Source organism: Heterodontus francisci, chromosome 24, assembly GCF_036365525.1.
Source record: "Heterodontus francisci isolate sHetFra1 chromosome 24, sHetFra1.hap1, whole genome shotgun sequence".
NCBI classification, from domain to species: domain Eukaryota; kingdom Metazoa; phylum Chordata; class Chondrichthyes; order Heterodontiformes; family Heterodontidae; genus Heterodontus; species Heterodontus francisci.
Genome location: NC_090394.1, coordinates 60,245,360 through 60,267,953, shown reverse-complemented (window position 1 = coordinate 60,267,953; position 22,594 = coordinate 60,245,360). Strand labels below are relative to the sequence as shown.

Sequence of the window (22,594 nt, the reverse complement as noted above, 5' to 3'; positions counted from 1 at the left end):
GTGGTGGAGTACTGCAGGAGTTGCCACATGTGCCAGGTTGAGGGGAAACCCCAACCTACAATGAAACCTGCACCCCTAAGTCTTGTACCGGTGTTAGGAGGACCCTCCAGCAGAGGGCTGGTGAACTGTAAGGGACCCCCGCTGAGAAAAAAAGAAACAGGCAGGCACATGGCTGGCAAAAATTTAGAAAGAGAAGAGGAAAAAGCGACCCAGAGGGCAGTTAAAGGAAGTCCGGGAAGAATCCCAGATGAAAACCCCTACTGTCGGGTCAACCAACCCAGAAAAATGTGAAAAGCTAGAGTTCACATCCTTCTATGTAAATGCAGACTCTAGAAGCACCCCACCCAACGTTGCTAACAGCATTTACAGGAACCTGCAGAGACAAAGAGAGACCTCTAGGGGGCAGAGAAACCGTGAGGGTGATGCCTCACCTAGTCAAAGGGTCATTGGAAAATGCAGTTAAGTCTGCCCAAATACCTGCAGGTAGGAGCGTCCCAGAGAACAACGGGGAGAGTAACAGAGACTCCTCCCCCACAGAGGGGGAGGAGTCAGAGGAAAAGGGAACCACCCATCCCCTGAAGCCAAAAGTCTTTGCATGAATCAGGGAGTTCAGGATAGACCTGCCCCCCCTACTAACTCTCCTGGAGAAAAAAAAGGGGGAAATGACAGCAGCCCTGCCCGCAACCCCCCCAGAACAGACCATCTTAATGAGCCTGAAGATTGGTGAATGAATGGAAATGAATGAGAGAAATGCATGGTTTCTTTCTGTATCTTATATTTCTCTCAAACTCTGTAATGGAATGCGCCATTTTCTTCAAATCACATTTCATTCCCCTGGGTGTGGAGATGTCAGGCAAACCCCCACCTGCCAAGACTGAGGCACACATTATTTTGCCACATGAACATTAAAACTTTAAAAATTGCAATCTCTGACAGGAAGGACATTTGCATAGTACCAGACAATGTGGAAACAAAGGGAGCCAATCCCTGTTCCTCCAATACACAGAAGTGGTCAGAAGAGTTTTGGTCACATGACTGACTGGCTGTTGCAGAGTTTTTGAACTCCCAACAAAGTTATTGCCAGGGAAACGAATCGCAAGACCATATCTTCAATCAAGGACTACAGCGAGCTCGAGAAACAGTAACAAACTGTTCTACTTATCTTTTCTTCTGCTCTTTTCTATTCCTATCTGCATGTTTATATCGTGTGTGCATGCTAGCGTGAGCGTGTCGTATATCCATAGGTGTGAACCGTATTAGAGTTTAAGTTTAAGGTTTTAATAAATTTCCCCTTCTATGTGCTCAGTTCTTTGCCTTATAATTGGAAACTGTGAACATGGATTCACAAAAAGGAGGGCTCAAAACACAGTGTGTTTAAAATTAAACCCTGTTACAATAAGACCAGGTAAAGACAGCTAAAGACCCCTAGACACATTGCTCACCAGGTTGTAACAATAGGCTTCTGGCTGACCTGCGGGAAATTGCTCTGTAAGAGTGGGTATGTTTCTGGTGAGGTCAGTCAGTTGGGTGGGAAACCCACCAGTAAGATTATAATAAGGCCTCAGAGTTAAAATACCGTGGATGTGTTTTGTGACTGCAGATCACCCACCCAAATCCCAGAATTAAAATCAGGACCTAAAAGTAGTGTTAGAATCTTTGCCCTAAGCAGTTGTCTGCAGCAAAATCCATTTTTAGCACTTTCAGTGTTAGCTGCATGCTGGGGTAGGCCTGGCATTTGAAACATTATTTCCAAAATGGTGTTTCATTGCTCTCAGCTAGAGAGCAGTTCAATATAATCAATTTTAAAATAAACAGACTTACTGCAAACAGAAGAAATGTTTCAGCCATTAGTAAAGTTTTAGTGTTTTTATTTATTGTGTGTATCTCTCTTCACGATGCTTTTCACCCCCAGACACTACAAAACAAGTTAATATATTATGACCACATGGCTAAAGTGCCAATAGTCAAGGAGGTGGGAACCTGCTTATTGACTTTGATGAGCAGTTACTGTCTCTGTTCGGGATGATGACTTGCATGACTCACTACACCTATGGCACGTGAAATGGGAGGCTAAACCGAAGGAAATGAGAAGCTTAGTTTGAATAAGTGAGATTGCCAGCGGAATGAATACCACAGAGTAACAGGGGTCAATAAAAACAGGAATATTGCCATCTCACCTCAAGTCCTGCATCAGTGATGGTTGATCTTTTCAAGCTCACAGACCTCACACCTTTCTTGGACAGAGGGTAGTTATCTATAAACTCACAAATGTCCAGATCAGAGACTCCAATCAGGCAGAAAGAATCAAAGCCACGAATAGCAAATCCTTGCAGATTGACAAACTCCTTTTCTCCATTGAGAAGTATATTATACAGCTCCTTTGCATGAAGAATAGGTGTGATGCCTTCCCAGAACTTGACCTGATACAACACCTTTCTCCAGACTTTACACACTTGTGCCAAAACACATCTCTCACAAGAGGAAAAGTACCAGAAGAGTCGATTGATGATCTTCTCATCCAAAATGGGCAATTGTCCTTCCATTGACGAGATTGACAGTTTTCTTTTGGACCCTGATGGCTGGCATGTACTTGGCAAGGTCTTGTTAGAGTTTGGTTCTACCAGTGGAATAGTGTCAGTCACTCCGCACAGAGATGATGATGGCACGTGCGCTGCCTGTGCTAATGAAGCCAGTTCACTGTGGTTAGGTAAAGGCGATGGGAGCACTGTTGGAATAGAAGAGGACTGGCACAGTCGGTTTTTAGCGGCAGGGGTTCCTTTGGTGATACTAGCTGATCCTAATCCATTGGACTGGGCTGGAATCTTGACTAGTCCGTTCCTAGGCATGCAGGGAGGCTTGATGTCACTGGAGCTATGTGTAGACATTTCTCAAATTCACTGCAGGCAAAGCAAGATAACAGGTCAATACACTAGAAATGATTATCAAAATACATAGAAATATAAAGAAGCTACAACACAGAAACAGTCTATTTGGCCCGAGCAGTCCGTGTTGATGTTTACCTTCCCTATGAACATATCACATTTACTTGTCATGTTCTCAGATTCCGTCAAATCCTTTAACGTCATCACCTATCCAATGCAATATTTAATGTTGATGTAGTTTCTGTCTCAACCATTAACTCTGGAAGTGAATTCCACAGCCTCACAGCTCCCTGAGCAAAGGAGTTTATTCTGCTGTCTGTTTCAAATATTTTACAGTTAATCTTGTATCTATGACCTTTCACTCTTGACCCCTCAACTACTGGAAACAAGAACTATTGTAAGTCTTCTATCTACCCTGTCCCATACTTTCATAATTTAAACACTTCTGTCGTACCACCCTGTAATCTGTGGTGTTCTTCCAATAAAAAGGCCCAATTTCTCAAATATAAAAGTGAAATACTGCAAATGCAGTATCTGAAATAAAAACAGGAAATGCTGGAAATGCTCATCAGGTCAGGCAGCATCTGCGGAGAGTGAAGCAGAGTTAATGTTTCAGGTCTGTGACCTTTCAATTGTAGCAATTATAGCAATGGCGACATGAGGAAAACCTTTTGTACGCAGTGCGTGGTTAGTATCTGGAATGCAATGCCTGAGAGTGTGGTGGAGGCAGATTCAATCATGGCTTCCAAAAGAAATTTGGATAATTATCTGAAGCGAAAACATTTGCAGGGCTCCGGGGAAAAGGCAGGGGAGTGGAACTAGGTGAGTTGCTCTGCCAGAGAGCCGGCATGGACAGGAAGGGATGAATGGCCTCCTGTGCTGTGACTGTTCTATGATTCTATAATTTTTCAAGTGTTTTTTCATATTTATATTTCCTCATACCAAGCAGCATCCCAGTGAATCAGCATTGTCCTCCCCTAAAGCATCAATATTCTTCCTATAGCGTGGGGCACAATACTGCACACAATGGGCTGGATTTAATGTTCCCCTCACGGTTCCCGGTGGCAGACCCAGATGCAGGTGCCACTTCTACCTGCGACGCATGCGGCCAGCCAACCAAAATTGCGCAGCGGGCGGCCACTTTACTTAATGAAGGTGAAGGGCCCGTTGTATTGCACCCGAGATATAGCCCACTAAAGTCTTGCGCCCGATACAATGCCCACCCTTGCAGAGTGACCCCATACCTATGCCCAGTGGACCTTTCACCCATTACCATGCCCACCGGACCACCTCACATGAAACCAACCCACCTGTGCAGAGTGCACAGCACTACATGCTGACAATGGCCTTTGCTCCCCCCTCTTCCCCTATTCCCTATTCCCCATGGCTGCCTTTCGGTTGCAGGACTGAGGCCACCTTTCAATGGCCAGGGAATGAAGGCATGTGAGAGTTGACTGTCGACCACTTAATTACAAGTCCCCATTGAATCACTATCAATTGCATGCAAATGCATTAGAACTATCTGTTCTACAATTTAAATTGCACTCCCATCGCATCAGGGCGGCGATGCCGCCTTGGTGTTTCCACACCGCTGACTCAATCCGGAACCAACATCACGACCTTGGAATTCCAGGCAGGTGTGTCCGACCCTATTCTCCAGCCCACCATGCCTCCATTCCCGCTCCAAACAGCCTCACTAAATTCAGACCAATATAAGGCGCAAAGGAGGTTCGCCAGACTAATCCGTGGGATGGCGGGATTGTCATATGAGGAAAGATTGAGGAAACTGGGCCTTTATTCTCTAGAGTTTCAAAGAATGAGACGTGATCTGATTGAAACTTACAAAATTCTTACAGGGTGTGACAGGGTGGATGTAGATAGGATGTTTCCCCCGGCAGGTGGGTCTAGAACCAGGGGACACAGTCTCAGAATAAAAGGTAGGCTATTTAAGACTGAGATGAGGAGGAATTTTTTCACTTAGCAGGTGGTGAATCTGTGGAATTCTCTACCCCACAGGGCTGTGGAAGCTCAATCATTGAGCATGTTCAAGACAGAAATTGATGGATATCTGGATACGAATGACATCAAGGGATATGGGGGTAGTGCAGGAAAGTGGCATTGAGGTAGATGATTAGACATGATCTAACTGAATGGCGGAGCAGGCTGGCAGGCTGAATGGCCTACTCCTGCTCCTATGTTCCTTTGTTCCTACAGGCTCATCACTACCTCATGGCTTTTTTATTCTATTACCTCTTGTGATAAAATATAGAATTCCATTAACTTTTGTTAACAGCTTTATCAGCCTGAAGTATTGGCTTTAATGATCTGTGTACCTTTACTCCCAATAGAGTTAAATGGCTGAATTTTAATATTTGGACCCACTCACAGTGGGGAGACCAGCAGCAGGTCAGGAACCCAAAGGTTCATAGAGTGGGTTTTCCTGTAGTTCTTCAACTCAGCGACAGCATTAGCATCCTGCTTCCTGGTTTCCCAACCAGTTGGAGCGGCATGTGTGATCACAACCCATACCTGAATGTTCAAATCGCAGAATTAAAAGGGAGCCCAGTGAGAGACAGGATGGATCCATTCTACAATCGTCAAGAGAGAGGCAGCAACTCTACTGATAGAGTCTCAACATGGGAAAGCTGTCCCTGATTCCCTGTGGCATCGCTAGAGAACATATTGCAGTCTATAAGGGTCTGCAGAGAAATATTGTTTCCAGCAGATGAGAGGACAAGGCCAGCATCTGAAACCAAGCTGAGTAGCTGAGCAGTTGAGCAGCAGGAGTGTGGTCCCTCGCTCATGGATATAGTACCACAAGAGGTTCAATTACTTTATCAAGGCAGGAAAGAGGCGTGGTAAGCCACATTCAAGTGCCAAACCCCTCACTCTGAATTCCCCAGCATTTTCCTGCACAGCACTCCTCCAACCAACATACCTTGGAGCTCCATTCCTGTCTCTCGCGGCACATCCCATCTGATCAGCCTCCACTGACACTCACCTTCATTTTATTGATGTTTCACATCCATCCCTCACAGTGATCCTCCACAAATGTTGTCCTTCCAACCTCTCAACACATTCTACTTTTCACACTCAGAAATCTCTTCTTCTTCTTTGGCAGCAAAAGCAAGTGCAGGACACCAGGGAGAGGGAGAGAACCGGGAGTGGCTCTCCAGTCATTGCTCCCTGACCGTTGTGGAGGATGATGCACTAGAGATCAGCAGTGTGTTGGAATGCATGACCATTGATGATGGAGAGATGGGGGTCTCCCAGATATCTAGTGACAAAATTGGACACGCAGCTACATGGCACACAACACTCACTCATGCTGACTTCATGTCAGCAGCCACTGAAATATGATCATCTGCTCAATGATGATTTTGAAACATTTCACCTAGTCAGTTCGAATTCATGCCTTTTATCTCCCACAGGTTCTACAGGCATCATTCAGGAGGAGGACCAAGACTCCTCAGAGGAGATCACCCACTCTGAGGAAGCACTGTCACACAGCTAATGTGCATCCTCCACCAGCTCAGATATACACACCTTGGTGGGGCCTCCACTACAGGTAGTTGGATTGTCATATGGTGAGTCACACATCATAAGTGAGCAAGAGCAGGTGCAGGAGACAGGGATAGCAGTGGAGAGTGCCCTTTGGATGGCGCAGGATGCTGCAAGCTCTGCACAGCTGGATGCAGATGTTGAGCCTCAGACATCATTGATGAAGATGACTACTGTGGAGCAGCAACAAAAAAACTGTGACGTTCTGTCAGCACTTCAAGAGGCAGTGCAGACCACTGGAGAGTGATTGGAGGAGTCCTTCTCTGGTATGAAGTCTCAGGCCTTTGCAATGATGTCCACCTCCACAGAAAGAGTGACCGCCTGTATGGAGCATCAGACGCTCTCACCAATGGCCTGCTCATTTAGGGCTGAATTTTACCTTGATGGCGGGGGTCACGGCAATGTGCTGGAAGGCAGGGGGCGATCCTGCCTCAACCCTGTCTTGGACCCCCAGCGAAATTCCACAGCCGGCAGCCAATTAACTGCCCGCCGTCAGGGTTCCTGTCCCTTTAAGGACAGGGAGCCCATCGCCAAGAGCTGCCAGCCAATCAAATGGCCGGCAGCTCCATAGCACCACTGGAAGCAGTGGCCACTGCCGGTACTACAAGAGGCCCAAGGACCAGGACCAGCATCAGAGCTACGGGCCTCAGGTAAGTGGGGCAGGCTCACCAGGGCCAGTCCAGCAGGCCCCAGCAAGAAGGGGGAAAGAGTGAAAGAGTGTCATGGGGGGGGGTGGGGGGAGTTGTTTGCAGAGTCTTTGCCGCCGGGGGCCTGCATGGGCCACAGATTGCCCATGAAGGAGGCCCCCCGCACCTCCCCCCCCCCCACAAACCACAGGGAGGCCGCCATAAAATAACAGGCCCTTGGCTGCTTAATGACCTCAATTGGTCTCTGGACGGGAAGATCATTTTCAGCCTTCTCCACCCCCAACAAAATTGCATAGCATCGGGAAGGCAACAGGCATTCCACCCCCCCACCTTCCCTCACTATTTTAAGGGCCCCTCTGCCTCCCAGCCCGTCTCCCAAGGGTCCATAAAATTCAGCCCTTAGTTTGCCAAATTACATAGGATGGAGGAAAGCCTCAACTTGGCTGTTCAGCATCTCACTGAAGTGCCGCAAAGTGCTCTCCAGCTCTTAGCTAACAGAAAAGTGCAGATGGGCCATAAGAGGGAAGATGGAGAAAGGGCACATGGAGGTTGGGACTCTGCTCAAAGCATCCCGCTTCTCATCCCTTGTCCCACCCCCTCATTCAGAGCCTCACATGCTGCCTCCTGCCCCGATGATTGAGTCTGCCCCTGCACAGGTGCAGGTGGGGCAGTCTTTGGCAGGGCTCTCATGATCTCCAAAACCCCCAGGACATTGGTCACGGGCATTTCAGTTGTCAGAGCAGGGGAACAAGCAGCCTGCCTCTAGCACTGCTGAAGGGGTAGCACCGCATAGGAGTATTAAGAAAAGGAAGAGAAAGACTTTGTAGTTTCACAGGGGAAACCACTTGGGTGTTTAAAAGTGTGTTAATTTGTCATTTTTATTGTCAATGTTTCTGCACCATAAACTATATTTCAAATTTCCATTGTCCAGTTATCGTCATTGTTGCCTCTCATCTGCCAAGTGGCCATCAACCTAGAGGAAAGAGTAGAAGATGAACAATGGGTGTCAGTAAGATGGATTGATTACTGACAACGTGAATGCTTTGTGTTGGAGGGGGAGGGGGATGTACAGTGTTTCAGCACTGGTATGCCACTGGGCTGCAAAGCCTCAGATTAGCTGAATCGTGCCTGTATGAATCCATCCCAGGCATCTCTGGCAGCTAGGTAAGGAGCTGCAGAGACCCTGGCCACATCAGACTCCTCCTTCTCCTGTTGTTCCTCTTCCTCCTCCTCCTCCTCCTCCAAAGATGCAGAGCGTTCATTACTTTCCTCCAACCGCAGCTCCTGGCCTCTCTGCGGCACTATGCTGTGTATGGCACAGCACATCATTATCATTCTGGACATCCTTGCTGGTGCATACTGAAAGGGACCCCCAGATCTGTCCAGACGCCTGAATTGCATCTTCAGCGGTGGCGTAGTGGTAATGCCACTGAACAAGTAATCTGGAGGCCCAGGCTAATGCCCTGGGACATGGATTCAAATCCCATCATGGTAGCTTGTAGGAATTAAATTCAATTAATTAATTTTTAAAAATCCGGAATTGAAAGCTAGTCTCAGTAATGGTGCCATGAAACTATCATCGATTGTCATAAAAACCCATCTGGTTCACGAATGCCCTTTAGGGAAGGAAAGCTGCCATCCTTACCTGGTCTGGCCTACATGTGACTCCAAACCCACAGCAATGTGATTGACTCTTAACTGCCCTCTGAAATGGCCTAACAAGCCACTCAGGTGGCACGGGCAATTGGGGATGGGCAACAAATGCTGGTCTTGCCAATGTCGCCCACATCCCATGAAAGAATTAAAAAACGGCTTTCTCAATGACCGTCTTTGTGCTGATGTGGCTTGAGTTGTACCTCACCTGTGCATCAGTGGTAGAGCTCCTCACAGATATCATCAGCTACATCCACAGAAGGTAGCCCTTGTCTCCAAGGAGCCATCCGTTGACTCTGCTTGAAGGTGCGAAGATCTGTGGGAGACTTGACTGATGCAGAATGAAGGCATCATGGCAGCTTCCTGGGTAACTTGCGCAGACATGCATGATAATCTTCCGATGGATGCATACCAGCTAAACATTAAAGGAGTGGAATCCCTTTTGATTGGCGAATATTGCCAATTAATCTAAGGGCATTTTGATTGCCACATGGGTGCAATCTATGACTCCATGTACCTGTGGGAATCCAGACAGAACAGCAAATCAGAGAGCCCTCTCTGTCTAATCAGTGTCAAAGTGCACGTGAGTGACAGCCCTGGCATACATGGCATTGGTCATCTGGGAAATGCACTTGGTGGCAGCAGATTGCGGAGTCTTGCAGATGTCACCGGCTGATCCCTGGAAGGAGCTGGAGATGAAGAAATTCAGGGCTGCGGTGACCCTTGCTGCCACTGGCAATGGATGCCCACCTGATCAACTTGGCAGAGGGCTTGTTTCAGGAGGCTGCAGATGTCAGCAATGATCTGCTATGAAAATCTGAGCCTCCTGAGGCACCAGTACTCAATCATGTCAAGCTGATCTTCCATCCCTGTGTTGGCGTATCACTTTCGGAGAGGTGGAGCTCTGTGCTCATCCCCTCCATCCTGTGGAGTGGATGGTGGCTGAGGCGAAGGCAGCTGCTGCTGCTGTTGCTAGTGTTGTACCTCTGGTCCCTCATCAGAGGTCCAAGGTGGAGCTGCACAAGCTGCTCCCATGCTGCTGTGAAGGCTAACAGCTGGGATGTGCAGATCAAAGGCACAAAAGGTTCAAGGTAGCAAAAATGTCCTCCAAAGTGTTTGAAATCACTTCCAAAGCTGTAAAAGCACACTCTCAGAACAATTCCTGTGAGCAAAAGCCTTTCACTTAGGCAAAGAAGCAGCTGTCATATCTCAGTATTTAAAGGCTCTCCAGACTGTCGATGACTCAGCTCTGTCAATCACCATTGTCCTCTTGCCTTATTAAACCCTGCAAGTTTCCAATGGCCTGGAAAAACTGTGCACTGGCAGTTAAAGCCAGAATCCAAGGTCATAAATCCAGTCAATAGGCTTTTTGCATAGGTTAATGGCAGACCCACCTGTCCCATGGGGGTTTCCCGCGTGCTTAGAAATGCATATGTTACATGCAGAAGTCGGCAGGTTCCTGCTTCCTGACACACTGGCATTTTTTTGCTTCTTTAACCTCTTGTACACATTGACACCACCCTCCTCCTCCCCACCTCGCCCCCCGCCCCCCACCACCACTTTGCAGGTTAAAATCCCCCCTAAAGGGTGAGATCTATTACCAAAATCCTTTAAAACTATACATTTTAAAAGAACCGTGATTTAACACTCTTCTGCTTGTCTTTCTGTTTAATTTCTTTCCTTAAATATGTCTTAAACTATCTTCAAGCAATGACTGAAAATGTACAGGAGATGAACTCCATCCCATCCCAACAATGCACTATTCCCTGGCTGAGCGGACAGGTGAACAATCTGTAATCATAACCAGTCGCAGGAGCTTACAAGAAGGAGTCGATTTATCGTCCCCTCCTCAAGGGAAGAACTGTTCTCCATTTCCCCCTCTCCATAATGGACCAGATTCATGTGAAATGTCTCAGGTTTAAGTTCAAATGCATACACACTGCATTAACGATACCTGTTTAAGAGCTAGCGTTAGAGCAAGAATCTTAAAAAAGGTATAACAACAACAACTTATATTTATATAGCATCTTTAATGTAATAAAACGTCCCAAGGCACTTCACAGAAGCATCATAAAACAAAGTACGACACCAAGCCACATAACGAGATATTAGGTCAGTTGACCAAAAGCTTGGTCAAAGAGCTAGGTTTTAAGGAGCATCTTAAAGGAGGAAAGCGTGGTAGAGAGGCAGAGAGGTGTAGGGAGGGAATTCAAGAGCTTAGGGCCTAGGCAACTGAAGGCATGGCCACGAATGGTGGAGCAATTAAAATCAGGGATGCTCAAGAGACCAGAATTAGATGGTGCAACTATCTTGAGCGGCTGAATAGCCTACTCCTGCTCCTAGTTCGTATCTCAGAGGGTTGAGAGGCTGAGAGCCAGGCTCAGGGCCTGTGCACATTAAAGGATGACTTTGTTCCAGAAACAACCCAGAGAACCAATCTACTGGATGTAAAGGCAGTCAAAGAAACATGTTTCCTTATGTGCTATTAGGCACGGAATAGATGTTGCTAAGACATGCAGTGAAGTTATTAAAGAATGAAGTGAAAATGCCCACACTGTTTTCTCTCTTATCTGGTTGTCCCCCGCCAACCCCAGTCTGCTGCTGACGATTGTAGGTTGAACTATCTTTTAAAAGACTGCACAAAAGTTTTCAAGTAGTCCAGCTGCTTACATCTGATCCACATGTGTTTTTCATGACCGACTACCCCAATGAGATTCCAAATATGACCAGACCCAGGAAACACATGCGTAATATCCACTGCAGGCCACCACTGGGTGCACATTTATTTCATAGGAGCAACAGTGATGTAATTCATTTTGAGGAAATTCTAGGACATAGGGACCATATAAATCCTTTCCTCAAAGCATTCATTCAGACTCATAGGCTCCATTTTTAGGAGTCCAATGTTAAATTCCAAGAATTCACAGGGCAGAAAATCTTGACACGTAGTGGTTTCCTGACACCATATAACGAGCTTAATTTGTAACTATATATATTACTGTTACACATGATTCTGGTTTGGACATCTTTAATCATTTCTGTTTATTGCAAACCTGTCAACTCTCACTCATATTGGATATGGCTTGCTTATTTGGGTTTAGAAATGTCACCCATTTTACATCACTCATGCACTTAAATGGATTTTAATTCTGCCCCATTCCTTGTGATCATAGATCTCACTGTAAATGTTGACAGCTTTGAGAATATTTACTGTCCATCGGAATACATTGAAGAAGCTAAGTTAATGGACACCATGGATACAGAGGGTGCAGCATTCCGTCTTAATGACTGCATCTTCACTCATATTCATTTGGCCTCTCAATTCTCCAATCATATCATCAGCAATGATTATTTAAGCAATTTTTAAAAAATAAGGACAAAGACTTCAGTAAAACATTCTGAGTAACTGTTAAAACTAGCAGAGACCAGCAAAACATTTGCAGTTAAATTATTATCTTTATTACAACAGTACTTCTTTAAATACAGGATTTCTAGTTATTCTTTCGCCAAAGACTTAAACAGAATCAAAACTTCTCACTCTGGAAAAAGCTACATAAATCTGTCCATGTGTAAAAACAGGCCTAGGAATATAAATACAAATTTTATCAAGAGTCTGGCCTTGTGACTTGTTTAAAGTCATAGAATATGAAAGTCTAATTGGGAACTGTTTTCTCCTGAGTTGAAAAGGCAGGTTTACATCTGATAGGCTCAATATTATTTGAGGAATAAACACACTGGCTGAAATTTAACAGCCATCACCTCCCACCCACCCACCCCTCCAGCCCCGGGTGTGGGCTAGGCGGTGGGGTGGGTCGGCATAAAATTGTGTGGGATGTGGGGAATGCCATGTCCGTTGCCTACCCACCTCTGCTGCTATTTTACCAGTAGCAGGGGAGGTGGCAAATGTCCTGCCCGCCCCAGGCCAATTGAGGCCCTTCAGTGGCCAATTAATTGCCCCTTAAGGGCCTCTTCCTGACGCCACTGGTATTATACCATCAGCGGATGGGCACTTCAGCACCTGAGGATGCCGCCGAATCATACCTGTCGAACTCCTTGCAGGCTGAATGGGCCCTCCTGATCAGGCACCCTGTGCCTACAGAGGGCCCTCCCTCCCCAGCAGCATGGGCTGCCTCCCCAAAACTCCCCTGCCCTAGACTCCGACTCCCCAACACCTTGCCGGGGCCTAGCCAATTGTCCCAGGCAAGGCCTGACCCTCACTTACTCTTTTGAGGCTGGCGTCCATCATCCTCTTCTTGCTGGGTGCAGTCCCAGCAGTGGCCACCCCTTCTAGTGGCACTGCGGAGGACTGAAGAGCTACCGCCCTCTGATTGGCCCACAGCTCTTGGAGGTGGGACTTCCTGCCTCAGAGGGGCAGAAACCCCGACTGAAGCCAATTCAGGGCCTGGGCCATGCAAAATAGCAGCGTGGCTTCCAGGCCCAACAGAGGCGGGCACACAGCCCCACCCTCAGGCTTTTCAGATGGTGGGGGAGTCCACTGCCTCACCATTAAATTAAGGCCACTATTTCCTTGAAATCTGCCTGTTATAAATTTCAGCCTCTATTATCATAGAAAACAGCTTCCTAACTACCAATCTTGCTCCATGACAAAGGCCTTGTTTAGAATTCAAGTTTTGTAGCAACAGTATAACTGCTCTTCCTTGAGTCTAAGTTTGTGTGCTGGCATGCCCACTGGAGTTAGACTGTGTAGCAACTCTGGAGGGTATAGACTGTTATCATCTTCTTTCTCTATAAAATCAATGCTGATGTATTATTTTAATTCACTTGGCAACTTTTCTAAAACCTTTTCATTCAAATCTAGTGAATCTTTATTTTAACACAAAGAATAGTTTTTGAATAATAAGTTGTGTCAAATAATTGTTCCTGCCATTTTGTCACATTTAACCAATTCCATCTTCCACCCCTCCAATGCCACCCCTCCCTCCCATGCCATCCCATCCTATGCCATTCCTCTCATGCCATCCCGATCACATTCCTTCCATCCCTCACATGCCATCCCTACCCCTCTCTTGCCATCTCCATCCCTCCCCTCAATTCCATCCCATCTTTCACGGAAACAATCTCTCTAACCAGGGTAACTTTGTCGTTGGGCTCCCCTTAGCTTCTGCTGTTTCTGTTCTCCACCAATCCCCTCCACTCCGCCACTGCCACCAACTGTGGGCAGCCACATGTGCGTCACACTCTCCAGTCCTCTGTGTGCCCTACATGCCTCTGCATGTGCCAGGAACCACCCACCAAATAAAAACTCACCAACGGATCAGACCCTGAAGCACTCTAATACAAACAGTTTGGACAGACAAAAACTGAATATTGGGGTCCTAATGATGACATACTTACCTTTTATTACCTACATATTGTCAGCTCTGACCAGCTGGCTCATAGTATGTTGTCAAGTCAGAAATATTTACTGACTGTAATTACAACGTAGCTTCATTAGAGATGCACTTTACAGTTTCAGGGACTCAACGGGAAGGGTTTCTAAAACCACACAGAATCAGGTGCTGACAGGCTTTATCCATAAATCAAGATTGTGCAGTAGCCAAAAATGTGTTCAGTTCAGGAATTAGCTGCGTTGTAAAGGCTTCAGCTTCAAAGGGATTAAACAATCCTCCTTCATATGCCTGGAACCAAACAGCATCAGCAGTTGAAGGAGACTGCAAGGCCAGAGGCTCCAGTTTCATTATATGGGACAGGCAGCTGATGGTAACCAGTTTGCCAAGTCTGCCCCGTCGGTTTAATTTCCTCTTTTCCACAAAAACAAAGAGAAGGGAAATTTAATAATGACAGCAAATACAGTTCACATCTGCTGTAGCTTGAAATGATGGTCATGTGATGTGCCAGAGCCCAGGAGTCACTTCCATGCTTCAGAATGGTGGGCCACAAGATGGCAAAGAGCTGGCATGTCATCTGCCAGACATTGTAATCACAAATCTTCTGGCAGCAATGGCGTCTCTGCAGACACAAACAACACCTCCAGCAATTTTTCCCCTTAACCAGAAAACAGGAAGGTAAGCCTCCAGGAGACTTGGCGGGCTTGGCACCACGACTCACAAGTGTTGTTTAGTGAAATCTGAGCCTCTAGCCTGCAGCGTTTTTTTAATGAACGCTTTTACCAATGAACAGATTGCTTTTAAATGCTGAAGTATAAATCAGTGTTCCATTGTCTTTTCACACTCCATAATAAAGCCATGGATAAACTTGAGACAGTGGGCAGTTTTTAGTTAAGATGGATTGGAGGGGTTTTTGAATACCTTGCATAACACAAGTACTCTATATAATTGTAAAGACAGAACCCAGCAACATCAACCAGTGCATTCCTATCATTGCTCCTGTCAGCTGTTGTTGTGCTCCACTCCTCCAGCATTGTGACAACTTTCACTCCTGACTTTGACAAAGGCTCTCAGTGCTGATTTAAACATTGGAGATAGCCCAGCAGGACAGAGGGTAGGAGAGGATGGTTAAAAACAGCATCAGGAATCAGGATGGAGCCAGGAGTAAGAATTGTCATTTAAATATCGCAGCGCTGAAGGAATTGAGCCACAGCTAATGGAAAGATACAGGTTGAAAAGAACAAACTTGCATTTATACATTGTCTTACGCAGTAGGCTAAATTTTCGCTTCTGGGGCAGGAAACAGGAGCCGGGACTGTTTCTGGGACCTGAACCCGTCCCCGGGGGAAAACAGGCACTCGTTGCAAATTTGACTGGGGCAACCCCTTAATTGGCATGGTGACAGGATCCCTGTCCAATTAAGGGCAGCAGATGGGCTCTCGAAGCTGGAGAGCCAATCAGGGGCCTTCCAGCTTTAGAGGATCAGCTGGCTGCAATAAATGGTAAGTAACTGAGAAGGTGCTTCAACGCGGAGGTGCCTTCTCAGCCACTTTTTAAGAGATTTAATTAAAAAAAGAGAAAGCAGCCAGGCCACCACTGTGGGGTGGGGGAGTGGGGGGTGGGGTGGTATCGGTCTGACTGCAAATTTGGCATCCCAACTTGCTACTGGGTGCCCGCCTCCAGACAGTTAAACTCTCCCCATCACATCAGGAAACTGGAGGCCAATTGGAAATTCCCAGTTAGCCTCCATCATCTATCCTTATCAAAGTTCTTTATGAGCCTAATTGCCTACCTGCCTTGCCGGCCCCGAACCTACAGAGGGCAAAATGGCCGACATCAGGAACAGAGTCAGGAAACTGGCACGCTGGCACGCCGGCCGGCCTCTTAATTTTGGGGTCCCATCTGCTTCTGCTCCCAAAAATCCTGCCCAATGTCTCAAAATACTTTACAACCAACGAGATACAAGGAAAGAGTAGTCACAATATTTGAGCCCAGGCTCAGCACAAGCAGAGCATGCCTGGACAGAGAGGCCCGAAGTCAGCCTGAAGGTAGGCCTCAGGCCTTATCTACATATTCAACAGCTTATGCCTATGCCTATGCCACTTACCCCATCAGAAAAATGAATTTCAGGCCACCTGCAGCAGCCCTTAGATAATTACCAGTAGGGGCTTGGTCAGACAATAGAGGCAGACAGTTCCCAGGACTGTGGCGTCGGGTGGGGAGCTCTCCTGTTCCACTTGGGCCCACTCATCAGGAGCTAAATTCTGAAAGGGTTCCTTTAACAGGCATAGGCATTAAATTTACATAGTCAAGGGGCCTAAAGCTTGTTTTAGGCATGCACTTGGCACTTCATTCAGTCATTGTGGACAGCAGCACAGGAGGCTGCATGCAATAATTTTTTTATTTTTTATTTTTATTTTATTATTTTATTTAGAGATACAGCACTGAAACAGGCCCTTCGGCCCACCAAGTCTGTGCCGACCAACAACCACCCATTTATACTAACCCTACAGTAATCCCATATGCCCTACCACCTACCTACACTAGGGGCAATTTATAACAGCCAATTTACCTATCACCTGCAAGTCTTTGGCGGTGGGAGGAAACCGGAGCACCCGGAGGAAACCCACGCGGTCACAGGAAGAACTTGCAAACTCCACACAGACTGTACCTAGAATTGAACCCAGGTCCCTGGAGCTGTGAGGCTGCAGTGCTAACCACTGCGCCACTGTGCATAATTCCTTCAGATCTAGGACTATGTCTATCAGACATACCAACTGGAAAACAAGCTCCCTTGACAAATAAAATGGAGCACATCTGTCACTACTTAGCACTGCCCCAACTCCACCTCCTTTTGACATTGTACATTTACAACAATATAAAAAAGAGTACTCTACTTCTGCATAGATGTAGCCCCAAAAGACCTGGGCTTAGGTCTACAAGAACTATTTGTAACACTATATCACTTGTGTTATTCTACATAATATGCAAAGCTGCGTTAAAAGGATATTTCACTCTCTTACTGGGTTATGAGCTGTGCCATTGTTTTCAATAATGTAGCACTGACTAAGATCAGTACAGCACCGGAACTGACCAAGCTCAGTGCTCAGCACGAGGAGACTTGTTTACCCCATACAAATCTCTGAATCAAGTATCTGGCACATTCTAAATACAGTGTTAGAACGGCATTCTCCCCTGCAGCAATGTGACTGTGGCCTTTCCCATACTCTAGGTACTTGTGGTTTTTCTGAGTGAACTTAATGTGCACTGCATTAATGCCAACTATGTAAAAAATAATTTCAGTCTTCTATGATAGAGCCAGAACCAGGTTTTTGACCAAGCAGGGCATCACACCAAGCCAGTGCCTGTCCATGCATGTGCACTTTCATTGAATAAAGCAAGTTGATGGGACGATGATAGTGTTGAAAGTTTTAAAATGCAGAATGCATTTTCCAAATTACAGTATCATATTTACATAACTTGCCCGATCTGAAATAAATCTCCCATCTACTTTGCTCTATTTAATGTACTTATGGACTTTTTTCCCACTAAAGGAAAAGGGCAGCAGCATAACAGTAATAAATGAGAGATTCAGATTTAGGAGCTGAAACTGATGAAAACCAGAGCTTAGTAAGAGATCCATTCACTGTTTGAACTGGGAGGGAGCAGTTCATTTTAACAACCCCAAGGACAAAAAGCAGTGCCATCAGATTGAGCAGGCCTCTATCTCAGCTGTCAGAGCTGGGTATGAACCCAAGATCAAGGCTTACTCATGGGGAGCTACGGTTTGTTCTTGAAACTTGCTGAAGAAATAAGTTTAAAACTGATCCAAATGCGCCCAGTTTTATCTGTAGAACACATCGAGCATGTCCACATGAAAAAAAATTATTAATCACAGACATTGAAGGTTAATAATTATATTACATGACCATTGAAGTGAATCCCATCCACCCTCCCACCCCCATTCTCGAATTGCCTTCTCCACACCTTCAGGTTCCCATGTATGTGATTCAGATAGGTGAAGCTCATTGACGTCACATCACATTTGTGTCACAATCTGACTAACACTCAAGAATTCTGCGGGTCAGAAAAATTGGACGTCTTCTATCAGGTGGCACTGGAAAGCAATGCTGTTGCTGACATGGTAAGTAATTTTTTAAAAATGTTTTTGAAGGTAAATTCAGTCTCCAAAAACTAATTTAATTCCTAAACATTCCTCCAGTGTTCTGATGAACTTTGGTCCTTACTAAAGGCGAGAACTGTTTAGGATGGGGAATAGAATAATTTTCCACTTATTACATCCAACATAAGAGCTTGCATTTACAAAGAACCTTTAACATAAAAAAAAATCCCAAGGCACTTCACAGAGGCATAAAGAAAAATGAGCCAGAGGACAGATTAGGCAGAGTGACCAATTTCCCCATCAACATCAGTAACAGGCACTCCCAGGTCCTCTATACCTTAGGGTGAATTCTGGATAATAATCTCTTGCCTCTTTTCCATGACATAGAATCATAGAATGCATACAGCACAGATGAAGACTATTCGGCCTGTTAAGTGTATGCCGGCTCCCTACATGAGCAATATAGCTAGTCCCACTCCCCGGACCTTTCCCTGTACCCCTCCAATTTTTCTCTTTTCAGGTGCTTATCCAATTCCCTTTTGAATGTCATGATTGAATCTTCCTCCACCATACATTTTGGATTATTAATCTCTGGATTATTGCCTGAGCAACAAGTAAATTGGTGTAGGGTGAATAAGATTAGAGAGTTAAATGTGTAGCTCAAAGATTGGTATGGGAGAAATGGGTTTCAATTCATGGGACATTGTCACCAGTACTGGGGAAAGTAGGAGCCGTTACCGTTGGGATGGTTTTCACCTGAACCAAGCTGGGACCAGTGTTCTGGCGAGTCGTATAACCAGGGCGGTAGAGACGGCTTTAAACTAAATAGCGAGGGTGAGGGATCAATTGAGGAAAGATGTGACCATTTAAAGAGAGAGGAGAAGGAAAGAGAGCAAGGTAGCAATGAGGGTAATGATAATCAGAGTGTGGCAGGAAGGGCAAAGCTTAAGAGCGCACCAGCAAATAAGGCTAGAGGTTGGGTAAATAATAAAAAGACAGAATTAAAAGCACTGAATCTGAATGCACGCAGCATTTGCAACAAGGTAGATGAATTGACAGCACAAATAGAAGTAAACAGGTGTATCTAATTGCTATTACAGAGACATGGCTGCAGGGTGTCCATGACCGGGAACTGAATGTTCAAGGGTATTTGACATTTAGGAAGGATAGTCAAAAAGGAAAAGGAGGTGGGGGTAGGGCTGTTAATAAAGGATGAGATCAATACATTAGTGACAGAGGATCTTAGATTGAAGGATCATGTTGCAGAATCACATTGGGTAGAGCTATGAAACAGCAAGGGGCAGCAAATATTAATAGGAGTTGTTTATAAGCCACCAAACTATAGCAGTAATGTAGGACATGGTATAAATCAGGAAATTAGAGGTGCATGTAACACGTGTAATACAGTAATCATGGGGGACATCAATCTACATATAGACTGGGTAAAACTAATTAGCACTAATGCTGTGGAGGATGAATTCCTGAAGTTTATACGAGATGGTTTTCTAGAACAGTATGTTGAGGAATCAACTAGAGAACAGGCTATTTTAGATCTAGTGTTTTGTGCCACCTCCTTTTCCTTTTTGACTATCCTTCCTAAATGTCAAACACCCTTGAACATTCAGTTCCCGGTCTTGGACACCCTGCAGCCATGTCTCTGTAATAGCAATTAGAAAGGGCTAATTAATAATCTCATTGTAAAAGAGCCTTTAGGGAAGATATGATAGAATTTTTCTTTGTTTGAAAGTGATGTAGTTCAATCCAAAACTAGGGTCTTAAATCTAAATAAAGGAAACTATGAAGACATGAGGGGCAAATTGGCTGTGGTAGATTGGGAAACTACATTGAAAGGTATGATGGTAGACAGGCAATGGCTAGCATTTAAAGAATTAATACATGGTTTACAACAAATTTACATTCCTTTCAGGCACAAAAACCTAACCATGGCTAACAAGAGAAGTTAAGGATTGTATTAGATTAAAGGAAGAAGTTTATAAAGTTGCCAAAAAAAGTAGTAAGCCTGAGGATTGGGAGCATTTTAGAATTCAGCAAAGGAGGACCAAGAAACTGATAAAGAAAGAGAACATAGAATATGAAAGTAAAATAGCAAGAAACAAAAAGGACTGTAAAAGCTTCTCTCAGTAAGTAAAAAGGAAAAGATTAGCAAAGACAAATGTGGGCCCATTACAGGCAGAGACAGGGTAATTTATAATGGGGAATAAGGAAATGAATATGTGGTAAATCCTCGATAAAGACTGAGAATGCTGTGTATTAAATAGAATCTATTCAGAGCTTAAGAGATGGTTTTGTAAAAGATAAAAGGACTAATTTCCATGTTTTTGTCATAAATACAGTTCTCAAGCTGAGCCTGCGGGTCTCATTCCTAGTCCTAATGACTTCTGGCACATTTTGTATGAATTGTGTTGTATACATTTTTTTCTAATAAATCACCAGCTTTAGTCAGGAATGTGTAAACGTCTGTGCCAAGCAGTAAACAGCAGGGAAGCCAACATTCGCACTACCACCGGAGCCCAGCAGCATAAGTTGCCCGGCTTCAAAACCATTAATAACATACAGTGTATTATAACCTGGTAATACAGGGCATATGAAATATATATATTATACAGCAGTGATATACCTATGTAACACACACAGTACGGCAGTGTTATACAACTGGAAAACAAAATGATGTATTTGAGTTAGAAACCAGCGGAAGTAAAAAGTATTAAATAATATATACAGAACTATTTTAACTCAACAGAAAGAATATTAATTATGTAAAAATACAGAAGTATTACTAAACAATAATGTGGAGTGTATTGTTAGACAAAACCTATGAAAATTCAAATAACAGAATATTATCGTGTGATAGTATGCACAATATTATTTTTCTGTAAAATACTCCCTCCTGAGCACCTTAATTTTCCACACATTGCCCGAGAAATTAATGTGTTTACATGACACTCCTCCTCTATTTTAATGGAACGGTTAACCTATTTCCTTAACAACATCACCACCACCAGAAACAAATATAGCACCTTTCAACATAGACAAAAGTCCCAAGGCGTATCATAGAGGAGGAATCAGGCAAAAAAGAGACACCCAGAACAAAGGAGATATTAGCAGAGGTGACCAGAGGTGGGTTTTAAAGATGGCTTTAAAGAAGGAAAGGAAGGTGAAGAGGTTTATGGAGGGAATTCCAGAGTGTGGGGCATAGGCAACTGACGTCATGGCTAACAATTGTGAGTCAAAGGGAGGGGGAGTGTACAAAAGAGCAGAGTTAGACCAACAGAAAATTCAGCAGGGTGGTTGTAGTCCCAGAGGAGGTTACAGAGATACAGATTTGTGACTCCATGAGGGATTTTAAATTTTAGCCATTGGTCATCTAGGAGCTAATGTCAGTCAGCCAGCATAGGGGTAATGAGTGAACAAAATTTGGTGCGGGATAGGATACGGGCAGCAAAGATTTAGATGAGCGGCAATTTAAAACAACAAACATTTAGCACACTCAGATATCTACTGCCTATATGTATAACATAATAGCAACCACCATTGCTTTATACATAACACAATGCCAGTCACCTCCTGCCTAATACATAACAGTGCCATTGTCATGCATAGTTATGCTTCTTGTTGTCAGATACCATTTGAACATGACTTGAATGCAAAGCCTTCCTGGTCACGTAGACAAAGTGATTGCAAAGAGGAGCCCAAGTACCCAAATAATAGCATCATTGGCACTTTGCACTCAGGGGAACCTTGCCACCCAGTGAACGCTCTGCACCTTGTCTAGCTGATGCCTTCCTGTGACAAGGGAAGTAATGAGGGTACTGCCACTTACAAATGTAAGTCACCTCTTGCTGTTCTGATATTGTGTCACCAGCTTGATACCTGTGTGCATTGTAGGCTGCCAGATGTGGAAGATGTCCCCTTGGATGCATGTGGTAGCATGAAGTCCACACAAGCTATTGTAATCTTCACTTTTATAGGAAAAGCTTCCTGTTACATACATACGGACATACGAATTAGGAGCAGGAGCAGGAGTAGGATTAGGAGTTCCAGCTATTGTCTGCTGATCTTCCAGCAACAGATGGCACATCTCTGTGACAGCCTGACTGATGAAGTAAACGTGGACAAGACAGGCCTCCTTTGACATAGAACCATACAATCAGACAGCACAGGTGTCCACTCAGCCAATCATGCATGTGGTGGCTCTTTGAAAGAGCTCTCCAATTAGTCCCACTCCCCTGCACTTTCCCCAGTAATAGCCTGACATTTCTTTCCTTTCCAAGCATATATCCAAGTCCCTTTTTCAAGTTACTATTGAATCTACTTCCATGTCGTAGTATGTGTAAAAAGGCCAGTAAATGTGGGTCCCAG

The 22,594-nt window shown here is 44.9% G+C and overlaps 1 protein-coding gene across 2 annotated transcripts in view; it reads right to left on the bottom strand.

Annotated features, from left to right (window-relative positions):
- Positions 1-22,594, bottom strand: part of fbxl16 (F-box and leucine-rich repeat protein 16) — a 171,741-nt gene that overhangs the window by 136,392 nt on the left and 12,755 nt on the right. For both annotated transcript variants that reach the window (XM_068056863.1, XM_068056864.1), the window contains exon 2: positions 2,178-2,897. In XM_068056863.1, coding sequence (XP_067912964.1) covers positions 2,178-2,885 — 708 coding nt within the window. In that variant the 5' untranslated portion in view covers positions 2,886-2,897. The remainder of the gene's footprint in view (positions 1-2,177; positions 2,898-22,594) is intronic.